The sequence below is a fragment of the Vipera ursinii genome, assembly GCF_947247035.1.
Source record: "Vipera ursinii genome assembly, chromosome: 2".
In the NCBI taxonomy this organism is placed as follows: Eukaryota; Metazoa; Chordata; class Lepidosauria; order Squamata; family Viperidae; genus Vipera; species Vipera ursinii.
This window is the reverse complement of record NC_139513.1, coordinates 178,654,632-178,671,419: the sequence shown is the minus strand read 5'-3', so window position 1 is coordinate 178,671,419 and position 16,788 is coordinate 178,654,632. Positions and strand designations below refer to the sequence as shown.

Here is a 16,788-nt window from a genome sequence, read left to right as displayed (position 1 = left end):
ACATTATTTGCAATTATTTTTAGTTAATGTTCTATTTTTGTAAGGCCCTAAATATGATGGAACAGCGTATAAATGTAGTTACCAAATCGTGCATGGAGCCTATGGTATTGTGACAGCTGTCATTGTGCATTACCTCTTAGTGAAATCTTTGAAGCACAGCCGGAGTTTGTTGTGGTGTCGATAGAGTTTGGGATCATCAGGGATCTCAGCCAAAAATACCTGTGCCACTTCCAGAGGACCCTGGAACAGGAAAGGCATGGAGAGGAAGTATGGTAAGAATGCCTGAATTGAAGTCAGAATCTGGGATACAAGTGGGAAGATTTCCTTCCCTTGCCATTCCACCTGTATCAATTAATTTTAGGCCACTCTTAGACATCATTATTTTTATTTAATTATCAACCTGAATGCTACCTTATTTACTGGAGTATCTTTAAAAGGCATACACATTAAAATAAAAAATAAAATAAAACAAGAACCCAGAAAACAGTAATGCATAGACCCTACACCAAACTCAGTCATAATAAATCCAAGATGCCCTATCAAGAGTGCTGATCATTTCATCCTGCTTCAGGGCCCACTGAAAGAGGCACTTTGCTAATGTTTTATGAAAATACAGCACGAATGAGGCCATACGGACCTCAGAGAAAATACTGCTCCACAGGGCAGGCACAGCTACAGAGAAAACATGTCTCCTAAATGATATTGTTTTATAACCAGGACCTGGAATACATCAATTCTACATTTCTGGTTGTGCAGAAATGGCTGGCTTCAGAAGAAAGGCAGTCCTGTAGGTAATCAGAGCCTGAGCCTAAGCCATGAAGGGGTTTAGAGATGACAATCAACATTGAATTGTACCTGGAAGCCCACTGATAGACACTGCATCAATATAATCACCTTGAATACCCTGCCTCATCCCAGTCATATATCAGACTGGCCGTTCCATTGCTTCTGATAACACAGCTCTCCTACAGTGACAACCTCTATACAGATTCTACTGTAGGTCACTGACAAACACAGTCAATGCTGCTCAATGCTATACACATTCCCAAACTTAAATTTCAGAGTCTTCTGCAGTTGCTGTATCATATATCCATCATTATGTAATATCTCATGCTTCCTTCATTTTGCAACATCTTTGTTCCTCAACTATTATCTCTGCCAAGAGGATTCAACCCCACTTTGCTAACTTGGCCTGCAATAAAACAGTTCTTCCCATTCCGTGCTTGGGTACCTGGTTGACTATAGTTCCAACACATCCTTGAAGCACCATCTGCAGCATCTTGGCATCAGCTGGGTCCTGGTGGGTGGCAAAAGCCAATTCCTGAGTCTTCTTCTGCATGTCCTCTATGGCTACTTCAATAGGAATAAGAATAATCTGGAGACAAGACAAGGCAAACTTAAACAAAACTGTCAGAGGATTACCTCCTTGTGCTTAAAACTATGTGTATAAATACAAAAAAATATATAAAATTAGTTCCAATCCAAGTTTTGCACTAGGAAAAGATGGATTCATGACTCTACATACAGTAGAAGGGTTATAACTGCCTGACCTCTATCTCATAATTTAATTTACAATGAATATTTTCTTACATTTACTATTTTGCATAATTTATTCACAATTGACCTACTACAGAGTGTAGCCTGGGAATGCTATACTTGGAGAAATCTGCATTGCATTCACACAGTGCAATATTCTCTGGCCATTTCTCTGTCTGAAAGAATTTAACTTTTCTGAGGTCTTAAAAATTAAACTGCTGAAACACTTTCAAGCTTACTTCCATACATCATAAAATACAGAAAACTGACATCTTCAGTAAGGTGAATTTTGCATACAAACCATATTCTACAATTTTTTCACTCTCGGTAACTGTGATCCCTGTAAGCTCCATGAGCTGATTCTCTTGTTACCTCTTCCTTGTGGATGACATTAATGCGGGTTTTGATGTACGGGAAAGCATGAGAAGTGGTGAGCAGAGTCTTGCGCTTGAACTGCTCGTGCAGATCCCCATGTGCTCGTCCATCCAATGTGAAAGGGGTACAAAACATGAAGGTGCGCAGATTGTAGTTCTTGTCAAAATACGTGACACGGTCCTTCAATTCATAGGTGTCAAAGAAAGGCTCCACATAAGTCAACTGGATGTATGCCTGTGACAAGACAAGACAGGATCAGCATCCTTTCAGCACTGTTGCATCAGGCACTTGTTTGCTTGGAGTTCAGGCTATCATTGGAACAAGGGCAAGTGAGCAGAGAAGAGAGCAGCTGCCCCAAAGCAGCATTGGATTCTTGGAGGGGAGAAACAGGACAAGCATTCTGATAACCTTGCAATTTCAGTAATTTATAGGCAAGATGTGTAGCTTATGGAATGAGAGGAGAAATCCTAAAGGTATTTCCACTGTGGTGTATGTCGTATGGAAGAAGAAATATGGTAAATCACTTCTTACCTAGAATGCTATACTAGTAATACTTAGGAATTGCTATACCTAGAGATCCACAGCTTCTTTCCGCTCATATCTTCTTGGTTTAAACATACAGTCCAATGGTAAAATAGTCGCATCTAATACTATATACAGTAGAATCTACCTTATTAGGATCCAGTTTGGTCTTGTCTACAGGATTGGAACCTTTGATGATTTCCACCATTTCATGCCCAAAACGTTCAGCATAAAACTCCTGAATGGAAAACAAAACAGGACAATTTTGCAAGGCAAAAAGGTCTGAGATGATTCTGGATATCTCAGGTCATCATAATGAGGATTAACCACATGTCTAGTGACAAGATAGTTCAATATTTCCTGTGGGATCAGTTTTCTCATTCCTGGCTTAAAGTATCCAGTCAGTAAAAGAGTTAGTGTTTTCCGTTTAGGGCTTTTGTTGTAAATGCCAGAACTGTATGAAATACTAATTATAAAATGCACTAGGCCTTCAATACACACCCTGTGAAGATCAAGATCCTTCGCCCTCTTGGCTGCTCCAGGCCTGGAGATCCAGGTGCCAGAGGCTTGGAAAAGGCCTCCGACACCCAGACCGAGCCTCCGGAAGCACGCGGAAGCATTCCCCCAGCCTGGAAAAGCAGCCTGGAAAAGGCCTCCAGCCTGAAAGCAGCCTGGAAAAGGCCTCCAATGCCCGGATCTGGCCTCTGGAGGCATGCAGAAATGTCTCCCAGCCTCAGATCCAGGCAGCAGCATGAACCGCAGCAGAGAGGGGACAGATCTTTTCAAGGTGAGTCTGGCACAGCATGAAGGGAGGGGGAAGCATGAAGTATCTTAGTGGGTTGGGGAGGCCTTGGGGACCTGTTCTATCACTAGGCCCTCCATGGCTTTCCCCACCCTGAGATGCCTCATGTTCACTTAACAAGCCCTGCGTCTTAATGAGCAAGGGAGTGATCTCATGTGAGGTATGAGATTCACTCCCACGAATTTTCAAGTTAAGAATGGAATGGGCAGGCTCCATTACATTCATAACTCGAGGACTATCTGTACAAAACCAATTCTAGAACCACAGCCTCTTCCTTTACAGACGCCTTTCTTTCCTTCCTTCCTTCCTCCCAGTGAAGCGGATCCTACCTAGACTATTTTTTATCTGCAGTAGGTATTTGCAGTGTAACAATGTTACAGACATAATCCAAAATTCTGTTAAAGACAAAACTCACATAGCTCCTTAGTCTTTTGTATAATTGACCAAGAATGGATGTGTTTCCAAACTTGTTGGAAACTTACAATTTTACAATCATAATTGTTTTTTTCAGGTTTACTGCTCCAGTGTGGGGCGCATCTCAACATGCCAACAAGTTGATATTATCATCAGTGAAACAATATGCTTAGTGACAGGTTGTCTCAAACCTACCCCAGTTGAGAAAATATATCCTCTCACTGGGCATTGCCCCACCTAAGATCAGGAGAGAAGTAGCTGCCGATGTTGAGAGAACTAAACACGATAATGATCCTCGACATCCTCTGAACAGACATATGCCCCAAGCCCATCAATTCAGATCTAGGAACAGCTTTATGGCAAGAACAAACATTCTTGAGGGTACACAAAAACAAAACTTAATTAAAAGATGGAAGAAGAGGACTATCAAGCCAAGAATAATATTTAAGGATGATATGCCTGAAGGATCTGACCTCCCTTATACTACTTGGAGGACCCTGAATAGGTTGAGAGTTGGAATGCCTATGTGTAAAACAAATATGCTCAAGTGGAGACTCTTAGCGGATAACGCTATGTAAATGTGGAGAGATGCACAGCCCGGCCCATCTGCTGGTATGTCAACTACTACCAGAAACATGTACCAATAATAACTTTATAGAAGAAGGAGGAGGAGGAGGAGGAGGAGGAGGAGGATCGTCATAATACCCATTTCCATTGCACTCCTTTTAGTTTTCAAGTATATATTATTGGTACATACTTCAAAAGAACAACTCAACATTTCTAAAAGTTAAGTGGCAAGTAGAACAAAATTAATATGAAATTTTGAGCATTTCCAATAACCAGTTTTTCTTCCTAAAATTGTGTTCGATAGAATCAAAGTATTTTTGTAGTTTTTAATTATATTTTATATAATTATATCAATATAAAAGTTAATATGAATCAGATACATCAATGTCTCACTCCAGTACCCATGATAAACTTATCTTATATCTCAGTTGGAGCGCCCTGCGGGAGGAAGAGCATATAGGGAAAAAATGCAGAAGATTCTCCCTAGGAAGAATTAGAACACACACACACACAGCCCAAATGTAAGATACTGCCTAGGAGATCGATCTGTCTGTCTCTGTCTCTGTCTCTGTCTCTGTCTCTGTCTCTGTCTCTGTCTGTCTGTCTGTCTGTCTGTCTGTCTGTCTGTCTGTCTGTCTGTCTGTCTATCTATCTATCTATCTATCTATCTATCTATCTATCTATCTATCTATCTATCTATCTATCTATCTATTTATCTATCTATCTATCTTATGCTGCCTGTCACAGCATGGGGTACATTTTCTAAGTGTCAGCAGAGGATCCCTCCCGCTCTCCAATCCATTATTTAAAAAAGGAGGTGAAATACATAGGACTCTCATCAATATAGTTAGCAAATTGTACATAGTTCATATGTCTTTATTCCTATAAGTTAGAACTGCATGTTTCCACCCAGGCCCAAGATCCTGCAAACCTGGGTTCAGGCTCAGCCATAAGGCAGCAATGACAACCCACTCCAGTATTTTGCCAAGAAAAAGAAAATAAACATTCATAACCAAAACCATGATAGCAGACAATGAGCCTGCCTGCCTGGAGAGTATCCAACAAGCTACTGGGTAAAAAGCACAGAGTGACAGAGGATTAAATTCAAATGGCTACTGACGCTCATAGAGGCAAAATGAAAGTCTGATGCTGCCAAGATAGGTAAATCACTGGTATATCAAGACCTAAGATTGACATGATAGGTACTAGTGATCTTCAGTCAACTGAAACGAACTGGAGTGGTTGCTTTTCACACTAGAGGGCTACCAAATCATCTACTATTAACATGGAAATAATAAAAAAATTGAAGGTTTTAAAGAAGAGTGCATAAATCAATGTTTGGACACAACCCCCCAAATTATACAATCTGAATGTGAGCCCAGGCAAGTCTCTCATTATAAGGGTGAGTCCCAATCTATGCTCCAATACAGATACAGAACAAATGAATATTGAAAAAGTTTATGCCAATGTAACACACCCACATTTACCATCTTTTCACAGATGAATGGAATACTAAAATTTGAAAGCAAAATACTGGTAAATTGTCATCATGATATTAGAAAGGAAAAAGGTAACAAATCAACAGAATTTTATCTACAAAGTTCTTAGAACATAGAGCAAGGAATAATAGGGTTGGAAGAGATCTTGGAGGTCTTCTAGTCCAACCCCCTGGAGATTCTATACCATTCCAGACAAATCATTGTCCAGTCTCTTCTTGAAACCTCCAGTGATGGAGCACCCAAAGCTTCTAAGAGACAAGCTATTCCACTGATTAATTATTCTCACTGTCAGGAAATTTGTCCTTAGTTCTAGGTCTTCCGCCCATTGCTTCTTGTCCTGTCCTTAGTGCTTTGGAGAATGAATCAACCCCTCTTCTCTGTGGCAACTCTTCAAGTACTGGAAAACAGCTATCTTCTGTATAGGGAGATCCTGCTTCCTAAATAAGAATGTATGTAGATCAGCAACTCTGATCACCCTGCATATGCATATTGCACAATGTATACAGGTAGTCCTTGACTTACAACCATTCATTTAGTGACCATTCATTGTTATGACATTGAAAAAAGTGACTTATGATTGTTTTTCACTTATGACCATTGCAGCATCCTTATGGTCACATACTCAAAATTTGGAAGCCTGCCAATCAGTTCATATTTATGATGGCTGAAGTGTCTCAGGGTCATGTGATCACTTTTTGTGACCTTCTGACAGGCAAAGTCAATGGGGAAGCCGGATTCATCTAGTAACCTAGTACTAATTTAACAATTGCATGGATTCCCTTAACAATTGTAGCAAGAAAGGTCACAAAATGGGACAAAACTCACTTAGCAACATAAATTTGGGGCTCAGTTGCAGTCATATGTCAAGGACTACTTGCATAGATTTCTGAAAGCCAAGAATAGAATTTTGTTTTCAGCAAGTTCTTTCCAAGGCATATGAGCAAGACTGTCCATGCAAACACTCTAAAGAGATGCAATTGGTGCTGTGTTCCCATTCACAATTGAATCTCTGTTTTCTCTTACATATTCACTAAATTGCTTCATCTATATCTCCTTTGAGGATATTTTAGCTGTTACCTCAAGTCGATGAGAAATTTCAGCTAATTTAGTGATAGAAGGTTCTTTGTAGACAAACTCTTGTTCATCCAGGTCTCCAAATTTGCTGCCATAAAAACCAACTCGGAAATACGTTCCAAACATTCTCTAAAGCAATCTAAAGGAATGGAGGGAGAAATAAAACAGCAAAGTTAAATTGAAAATTTTAACCTTAACTATAACATGTCTTTCTAACCTGGCTACCTATCTCACTCTCAGCAATTCTTTCCTTGAATCCAGTTTATATTTATTTATTTATTTTAAACATTTATTCAGCTCCTCATTTTAAGAACTCTGGACAGCTAACAATCAATAACATATGCATTTACAATTAAGTGTGGGTTTATATTCTTGCCTGATTCTGTGTGCACTGTGTCCACAAAGAACAATCCAGGTAATCCTGTGATTTTGAAGGTATTTTCAGGGACCATCATTTGCCAATAAAGATCAATCTCTTTCTGCACCCCATGAAATGTGCTTGAAGGAGGTCTTCCGGTCCAGAAGACCCTATACCATTTCAGACAGGTGGCTGTCCAGTCTTTTCTTAAAATCCTCCAATGATGAAGCACCTACAACCTCTGAAGGTAAGCTGTTCCACTGGTTAATTGTCCTCACTGTTAGGAAGTTTCTCCTTAATTCCAGGTTGCTTCCCTCCTTGATTAGTTTCCATCCATTGTTTCTTGTCTTGCCTTCTGGTGGTTTGGGAAATAAGTTGAACCCCTCTTCTTTGTGGCAGCTCCTCAAATACTGGGATACTGCTAACATGTCACCCCTATTTCTTCTTTTCTCTAGTACTGGATGCAGTACTTCAGGTGTGGTTTTACTAAAGTTTTATAAAGTGGTACTAATACTTCATGTGATTTTGATTCTATGTCTCTGTTTCTACAACCAAGGATTGTATTAGCTTTTCTGGCTGTTGTCGCACACTGTTGACTCATGTTTATGTGATTGTCCACTAGGACTCCAAGGTCCCTCTCAGAGTTACTGTTTTTGAGCCAGGTTTTGCCTAATCTATACTTGTACCCTTGGTTTTTCCTGCCGAAGTGTAAAATCTTGGTATTCTCCACATTAAATTTCTTTTTGTTGGATATGGCCCATTGTTCAAGTCTGTCAAGATCTTTTTGGATCCTGAGCTTGTCTTCTGGGGTGTTGTCTTCTGGGGTGTTGGCTATTCCTGCCAGCTTAGTGTCATCTACAAGTTTGATGAGTTCATCTAAGTTATTTATGAAAATATTGAAGAGTACTGGGCCTAAGATGGAGAGACCTTGTGTTACTCTGCTACTTACTTTCTCCATGTAGACGTAGTACCATTAAGGACTACTCGTTGAGTACATTGTCAACCAGTTACAAATCCATCTGGTGGTGATGCTGTCTATCCCACATTTTTCTAGTTTACCAACAAGTAGGTTGTGGTCTACTTTGTTGAATACCTTGCTGAAGTCTAAGTATACCATGTCCACAGCATTTCGCTGGTCTACTAATTTAGACACTTTGTCAAAGAATGTAATAAGATTGGTTTGGCATGATCTGTTATCAACAAACCCTTGCTTGACTTTTAATTATAACTTTGTTTCTATATGTTCACAGATCTGTTTTTTAAAATTATTTTTTCCAGTATCTTCCCAAGTATTGATGTTAGGCTGATTGGTCTGTAGTTTCCTGGATCTGTTCCCCTCCCCCCTTTTTTTTTTGAAGATGGGAACCACATCAGCTCTTTTCCAATCCTCTGGTAGTATCCCAGTGCTGCAGGATTTTTTAAAAGATATGGTCCACTTGTTCTAACATCTGCCAGCTCCTTCATAACTCTGGGAAGTAATCCATCAGATCCCAGTGATTTATATTCATCAAGATTAAACAGGTGTTCTCTTACCATTTTCTTGCTTATTTTAATTTTTATTTCTAATCCGTCTTTTAGTTATTTTTTGATAGGTTAGGCTATAGTTTATTTTTGCATGAAGACTAATGCGAAGAATGAGTTAAGCAGCTCTGCTTTCTCTCCACTGCCTGTTACTTCCTTGTGATCTTCTCTCTTTAGTGGACTGACAGTTTCCTCAACTTTTTTCTTGTTACTTATATGATGAAACTTTTTTTAAAATTATCTTTGACTTTTGTTGCAAGTCTTTGTTCATTCTAAGCCTTTGCTTTCCTGACTTCATCTTTGCAGATTCAGGCTATTTGCTGATATTCTGTCTTAATTATGTGTCCTTCTATCCATTTTTTATACTTATACTTTTTGTCTTTCAGTTTATGCAGCCATGCTGGTTTCTTCTTGGATTTATTACTTTTCTTTTTCAGTGGTATTGTGTTGGACTGGGCTTTTATGATTATATTTTTCAGAGCCTCCCATACTTCTTGAGTTGTTTTCCCCTTTAGGATTTTTATCCATGGAATTTTTCTTAGTCTTGCTCTGAGTTTTTAAAATCAGCTCTTTTAAAGTTTAAGACACTGGTTGGATTATATTCTATTTCTTATGTTTGCGTTATATTGAATTCTAATATGACGTGATCACTCTTGCTCAAGGTTCCGGTGACTTCAAATCCCTCTGTCACTTCTCTACCTTTTAAATGACAAAGTTGTCAGCTAAGTTGGTTAGGAATCTGTCCAATCTTCCACTTGCTGCAGAGTTTGTCTCCCAATTGATATCAGGGTAGTTAAAGTCTCCCATTAGTTTCCTACATACATTTATTGATTAGTAAAAAGTTCATCTATTCTTCTGCTTGGTGGGGTAATATATGCCTCTAGCAATGTCATTCCTTTTTCTTTTATATTGACTCATATGGATTCTAGGTTTTCATCCTTGGTTTTGTGTATTTCTGTAGCGATGTAGTGATTTTTTATATATAATGCAACTCCACCTCCTCTTTTGTTGCATCTGTTCCTTTTGAATACTTTGTATCCTTCCATCAGTACATTCCAGTCATGAGTTTCATCCCATCAAGTTTCAGTAATGGCAACTATATCATATCTGCTTTCATGTACTAATACCATACTTCAAGTTTACCGTTTGCTCCCTAAACTTTGAGTGTTAGTTTATAGGCATTTGAGTCCTTTATGGGTCTTGGGCATGTTTCTTATGTCTCCTACATTGTAACTGGTATTTCCATCCTTCCCATCACTTTGTACTTCATTTTTCTTTTTCTTTTTTATTTCTTCTTTTTCTTTACTCTTTACTTCCTACCTCCTAATGTGATCTAGTGGTTTTTGCTTGGAATTAGGTTCTAAAGGTCATGAAGATTGGGGGCCCCTCCCCCTCCTCCTTCAATTTTAGTTTAAAGCCCCTTTGATAAAATAAGTCAGTCACTTTCTAAATATATTCTTTCCAGTTCTTGTGAGGTGCAGTCCATCCCTTGCCAGTAGCCCTTCATCTAGTTATTACAGACCTAGGAAGCCAAAGTTCTGTTGACAACACCAGTTTTTAAGTCAGTGGTTCATTTCCAAAATCCTTTGCTCCCTCATTGGATGTTGGTCTTTTGCTGGAAATATAGATGAAAACATCACTTGTGCTCCTAATTCTTTAACTTTATTCCCTACCTGTTTGTAATCTCTTGTGATTGTTTCCAGATTCATTGTTGCATCATTGGTCCCCACATGTAGGAGAAGAAAGGGGTTTATTATTTTAGTAAGGTACTCAGTTACATGTTTGATTTTTTGCTCCAGGGAGACAATATACCTCCCTAAATTGACTGCCTGGTCTGCAGATTATAGTTTCTGTTCCCCTAAGAATTGAATGTCCTGTCACCAATATTCACTTTTTTTTCTTAGGGAAGTCTGGGATACTTTTCTTCCTGTCGTACAGGTTGTGCCTCTTTTTTAAGAAACTACTGCTGACTGCTCTTTTATAGGTGTCTGCATATTTTCTTCCAGGGGGAGGCTATGAAAGCGATTGTTCAATTCCACAGGGGCTTCACTGGAGTGGGCTAGGGTAGATAGTAGGGGCTTTGCTCTTGGTTGTTATTTTCTTCTAATAGTGACATATTTCCATTAGGTATATAGGGTTGTTTTTTATGGAAGCTGTTTGTGTTCAATTTGTGTATACCGATTTTTGTTATGGGGTCATTTTTTTAAGAAGCTGTTTGCTTCCTACTATGTTTTATTTTGGTGTAGTTTTTTTGTTTAGGTTGGGATTTCTCACTTGGTTCATTGAATTTCAGAGTGGCTATAGTTGCCTCTAGACCCTTTACTTTTACTTCTAATAATTCAAGTAGTTTACATTTGATACATACTTAATTTTGGACTTCTGTAGGCATAAGCTGAAACAATGACAGAATTTGCAAGTCACTATAGTGTCAGTCTCTTACTTTGTTAAAAAAATTAAATATTTGTAAAAATTAAATATTTTTTTTGCTGTTGCAAAGTGTCAGTTTACGATAGTTTACAACTCACCAAATCAGGACCAGGCCGCATCAAGAGCAGAGAAGTTGAGTAGGAAATTAAAAACAAAGAGAGAAGTTAGCAAGAGAATGGCAATTCTTCAACCAATTCTCCAGATGGAGAGAGTGGGTATGAATGAACTGAGGACAGGAGTCTTGTCTCAGTGATTTGTTCATAAAGGGCCTGATACTATAAATAGTCGACTTACGACTATTCATTTGATAATGGTTCAAATGGAAAAAGTGACTTATGACGCATCCTCAAAGTTATGCCTGTTGCACCCCCCCCCCCGTGATCTCATAATTGCAATTCAGGCATAATTGCAAACTGATGCACATTTATGATGGTTATAGTGTCTTGCAGTTGCATGATCATGATTTGCAACCTTCCCAGCCAGCTTCTGACAAGAAAAGTCAATTGGGGAAGTTGGATTTGCTTGATTGCATGATTCATTTAATGACTATATGATTCACTGAATCACTGTGTTGAAGTGGTCATTAAATCAGGTTTGCTGATATGATAATTTGCTTAACAATCACATTGCTTAGTGACCAATATTCTGGCCCCAAATGTGGCTTTAAATTGAGGATTACCTGTAATGAGATCCTTTTTTATCCTAACATAAGTTGCAATTGTTATATTTACTATCTGGATATCTCTGTGCACTTTCACTGTCTATTGAATACATTATTTTTATGCACTGGTGTAATTATAAGGAGGAAACAACTTTCATGGTTTTGCAGTAAAGGTTTTCTGAGCACAACCCAGAACTTGATCAAGTACTCCTTGTGGTAATGTAATTCATATTCCACCTATTTTTCAATAGCTATTTGACACTTATGAATTTGTCATCAATTTTATCACAACTTTGGTCAAAAATACATTTGGCAACAGCCAGAACTTGATTAATTTTGATGAAGGATGTTTAATAAAAATAAAAACACCAAGGAAGATGAAATGATAGAAGAAGAAGAAAAACAGAACTATAAACCACTGAAGTTCATAAGTCTTTGAAAAACAGTTAAACATTCCTGATGCAATGGCAGAAGATTTGAGGTATTTAGCTTGCCTCATGATATGTGTATTACCAAAAAGCTCAACTCAAACAAATTAAAACAACATTCAGAGCTCCTGATCCTAAATTCCAGCATTCTTCATCTTGAGAATTTCCATACCTGACTCTCCTGCCATGTTGCACAGAGTGGAAGGGGGGGAGGAAGTGCCTTAGTAAAGCATGCTACTAAAGCATTAGCAATGAACTCAGTTGTCCCTTAGCAGACTGAGATAAACTTAGGTTCATGATTGAGCTGTTCCATTTCCTTTGCCAAAGCAGAACTTGGAGGCTGTTTCTGAAACCTCTATTCTTTCTCAAGGAAGGAATGTAGGTGTGGAAATGAGAAATGAGATCCAGATAGGTTCCTTGCACTGTTTTCATTTCTAACTGCAGTTTAGTGATATTTAAGTACACATTCAAGGAGGGAGGGAGGGAGGGGGAGAGAGAGAGAGAGTTTGGTCAAGATAAATAAGATATTCTATTATTTTGCTATCTAATTGTAATAAAAGAGCTGTAGTAGAGTTTAATGGTAAATGCACAGAGAAGGGCTAGAGATTACAGGACTAAAGCTGCATGCACATTCACACACACAAGAAGAAGCAAGACACATTATAGCCTACCTCCCAGCCAGAGGCCTGATTGACAAACAAAGGAGACAGGGAAATATAAAAAACAGGTACAAGAAAGGTAGTTAATTTTTTGAACCTAGTATCCTTTAGTCTCTAATTGATCACTGGCTAGTCCCAAAGGTATGTTTGAACTGAATATATAATACCTGTTCTTTAGGACTAGAGCTGGGGAGAGGCTTAATTCTGCGATGTAAAATTCCCTCCCCTTTGTAATGGATCAGCTAGAAATTGGCTTTTTATAGCTAGCTTCATTCTATCTATCCCTAAGATCTCAACAACGAAAGAAAATCAATTGCAGGATCTGACCATATAATTAGCATAAGGTAAAGGTAAAGGTTCCCCCGCACATGTGTGCTAGTCATTTCTGACTCTAGGGGCCGGTGCTCATCTCCGTTTCAAAGCCGAAGAGCCAGCGCTTGTCCGAGGATGTCTCTGTGGTCATGTGGCCGGCATGACTAGACGCCAAAGGCACATGGAACACTGTTACCTTCCCACTGTAGTGGTCCCTATTTTTGTACTTGCATTTTTATGTGCTTTCGAACTGCTAGGTTGGCAGAAGCTGGGACAAGTAACAGGTGCTCACTCTGCTATGCGGCACTCGGGATTCGACCCGCCAAACTGCCAACCTTCTGATCGACAAGCTCAGCATCCTAACTCACTGAATTACCAATTTGAGACACTGAAATATTTATCCCCAGGGGAAAACAGTATTGGCTGAAGATATCTGAAATTAGCATGATTCTTATCAATTCCTAACTGCACTTTTTATCCTCATCCATATTTATACAATGAAATGTGTAGAAATAAATGGAATATTTATGAAAAATTGAGAGTGTATAAACAAGTGTTTATTTCCCTGTCCATCCATTTTTCTTTATGGAATCTATGATATGAAATAGTGATATCACAATAAAGCCATATGCCTCATTTCCCCTTCAAGGAACTCTTTTAGTCCTGATATCCAAACTACTGCCCCATAACTTTAGCAGTGAAAACTTTTAATGAAGTTATCCAAATAGATTCAATATGGTCCTCAACTCACACTAACTAAACTATGGTGTGGCTTGTTTGGTTTCTATTTCATGTACTGTATGGAGTCTAAACATTTTGACTTATTTTATAGACCCAAAGAATCATAAGATGTATGTGTCTGAAAGGATCATATTGGTTATGTAGTTCAATTTCCTGCTCCAAGCAGGAATTCACTAACCCTCCCTAACAAGGAGAAATCCAATACCACTTGAAAAGCTACAGTATAAGGAAGTAGAAGCTACACTTAACAGCTCTTACCATCAGAAAATTAATCCAAATATCCAACCAAGGTTTTCATTTCAACCTGCTGATTCTTATCCCTCTCTCAGGTTTAACAGAAAACCTGGCACCACTCTTGCATATGGCAGACTCTTTGTGTATCTGTAGGTCACTTAAGATTTCTCCTTTGCAAGCTGAATGTATTCAGCTCCTTTACATGGTAGTCATAGGAGATTGTTTCCAGAATTCTCGTCATTTTTAGTCTCTTTTTTGAACCTACTCCAGCTTTCCATGATCTTTTTAAAGTACAATGCTTAGAGCTGAATGTAACAACCCAAATGTAATCTTATCAGTGCAGAGTGCAATGGAATTGTTTCCTACAGGTTTGCATGCAATACTTCTAATGTATTTCAAGATTACATTGGCCTTTCATTATGACAATTAACAAACTACAGCTTAAATGATGTGCCAACCTACCCTGTGTTTATTTTTTCTGATAGACAATATAAAATGGAACACAATAATGTTTGGGAAAACATCCAAGGAGAGAAGTTAATGCTCCTTTTGATTACCACCCTAATACATCTCCTAAAATGAGATACTGCAATGAACTATGCTACAGAATGTTCTTACCTGGCCAGTTATCTTGCTAAAAGCATCTTGCAGTTTCCCATGCAGAACTGCCAACTTCTTAAAGTCACGGTTGGCTTCATGGATGGGAATGAGAATCTTGTAGGTTTCATTGACAGCCTCATAAAGTCCACCCTGGGAAGAACAAAGAATTCAGAAGCCATGGAACACCCCTCAGAACAGTTCTGACAACTAAGAAGCAAGTAGCAAGGCTGATAAGAGAAATGAGAGAAAACTGGTATGCAGAAGCAGTCAGTGCTTCAACTAGCTGGATAGGTAGCAGGTATGCCAGAAATAGTACTTTGCAGAAGACTGGCAATGCTTCTCTTCTAGGGAATATACCAAGACTAATAAAGGCTACTTAAGGAACAATTTTCTGTCCCATGGAAGAAAACATCTAATTATTACTATTATACAACCATCTTCTGTCCTGATGCTGGAAATTTAGTTTAGTTTAGTTTAGTTTTATTTGATTTCTATACCACCCTTCTCCCTAGGGACTCAGGGCGGTTCACAGGGCATATATAAATAACAATACAAAAGTTAAAAGGAAATTAAACCAGTGCCCGATTAAAAACAACAATAATAAATACTAAAAATCAATTTAAAAACCCATATTCCCCCATCAGGCCAGACCAGCTAATTCAAATAAGTGGGTCTTCAACCCGCGACGGAAGGATCGGAGGTCTGATGCCATCCGGAGCTCAACCGGCAGTTGGTTCCATAATGCTGGAGCGCCCACAGAGAAGGCCCTCCCCCTGGGGGCCACCAGTCGACATTCCCTGACCGGAGGCACCCTGAGGAGGCCCTCTCTGTGGGCACGTACTGGGCGGAGGGAAATTGACGCCGGCAGCAGGTGGTCCCCGAGGTAACCCGGACCCATGCCATGTAAGGACTTAAAGATCATGACTAGGACCTTGAACCTCACCCGGAAGACAACTGGTAGCCAATGCAGCTCGCGGAGCAAAGGTGTAACATGGGAGTACCGGGAAACTCCCAGGACAACTCTCGTGGCCACATTCTGTACCAGTTGGAGCCTCCGAGTGGTCTTCAAGGGAAGCCCCATGTAGAGAGCGTTACAGTAGTCAAGGCGAGAGGTCACGAGCGCATGAGTGACCGTACACAGAGCATCCCGGTCCAGATAGGGCCGCAACTGGCACACCAGGCGAACCTGGGCGAAAGCCCCCCTAGTCACGGCCACTATATGGTCTTCCAGAGTAAGCCGTGAATCTAGGAGGACTCCCAAGTTGCGAGCCCTATCCACGGGGGGTAAAAGCTCACCCCCCATAGAAAGAGATGGAACATTTTGAATGTCCCGGGATGCCGGAATGTACAGCCACTCAGTCTTGTCAGGGTTGAGTTGAAGTCTGTTCCTCCCCATCCAGACCCGAACCGCCTCCAGGCAACGGGACATCACAGCGAGGGCATCACTGGGGTGGTTTGGGGTAGAAAAGAAAAGTTGGGTATCATCGGCGTATTGATGATACCCAACTCCAAAACCACGAATGATCTCACCCAGCGGTTTCATGTAGATGTTGAACAGGAGAGGCGAGAAAACCGACCCCTGAGGAACTCCACAAACGAGAGACCTAGGGGCCGATCTCTGCCCCCCTGCCAACACCGACTGCGAGCGTCCCAGGAGATAGGAGGAGAACCACTGAAGAACTGTGCCTCCCACTCCCAATCCCCTGAGACGCCGCAGCAAGATACCATGGTCGATGGTATCGAAAGCCGCCGAGAGGTCTAATAGGACTAGGACAGAGGAATATCCCCTATCCCGAGCCCTCCAGAGATCATTCACCAGAGCGACCAATGCCGTCTCCGTGCTGTACCCGGGCCTGAAACCCGATTGGTAGGGGTCCAAATAATCCGCTTCATCCAGGACCAGAGGGAGCTGATGCGCCACCACACTCTCGACAACCTTCGCAAGAAAGCGAAGGTTGGAGACTGGACGAAAGTTGTTCAATACAGCTGGGTCCAAGGCAGGCTTCTTGAGGAGAGGTCTCACCACCGCCTCCTTCAAGACGGTGGGGAAATAACCCT

The 16,788-nt window shown here is 40.1% G+C and overlaps 1 protein-coding gene across 1 annotated transcript in view; it reads right to left on the bottom strand.

Moving 5' to 3' along the window:
* The window catches only part of LOC310635580 (dedicator of cytokinesis protein 7-like), a gene marked incomplete at its 5' end in the record, with an annotated part of 198,900 nt that overhangs the window by 11,059 nt on the left and 171,053 nt on the right, over window positions 1–16,788 (bottom strand). Inside the window, 7 exons of the mRNA XM_083354666.1 lie at window positions 134–240; window positions 1,232–1,375; window positions 1,909–2,145; window positions 2,582–2,671; window positions 6,793–6,918; window positions 12,856–12,870; window positions 14,749–14,880. Coding sequence (XP_083210792.1) covers window positions 134–240; window positions 1,232–1,375; window positions 1,909–2,145; window positions 2,582–2,671; window positions 6,793–6,918; window positions 12,856–12,870; window positions 14,749–14,880 — 851 coding nt within the window. The remainder of the gene's footprint in view (window positions 1–133; window positions 241–1,231; window positions 1,376–1,908; window positions 2,146–2,581; window positions 2,672–6,792; window positions 6,919–12,855; window positions 12,871–14,748; window positions 14,881–16,788) is intronic.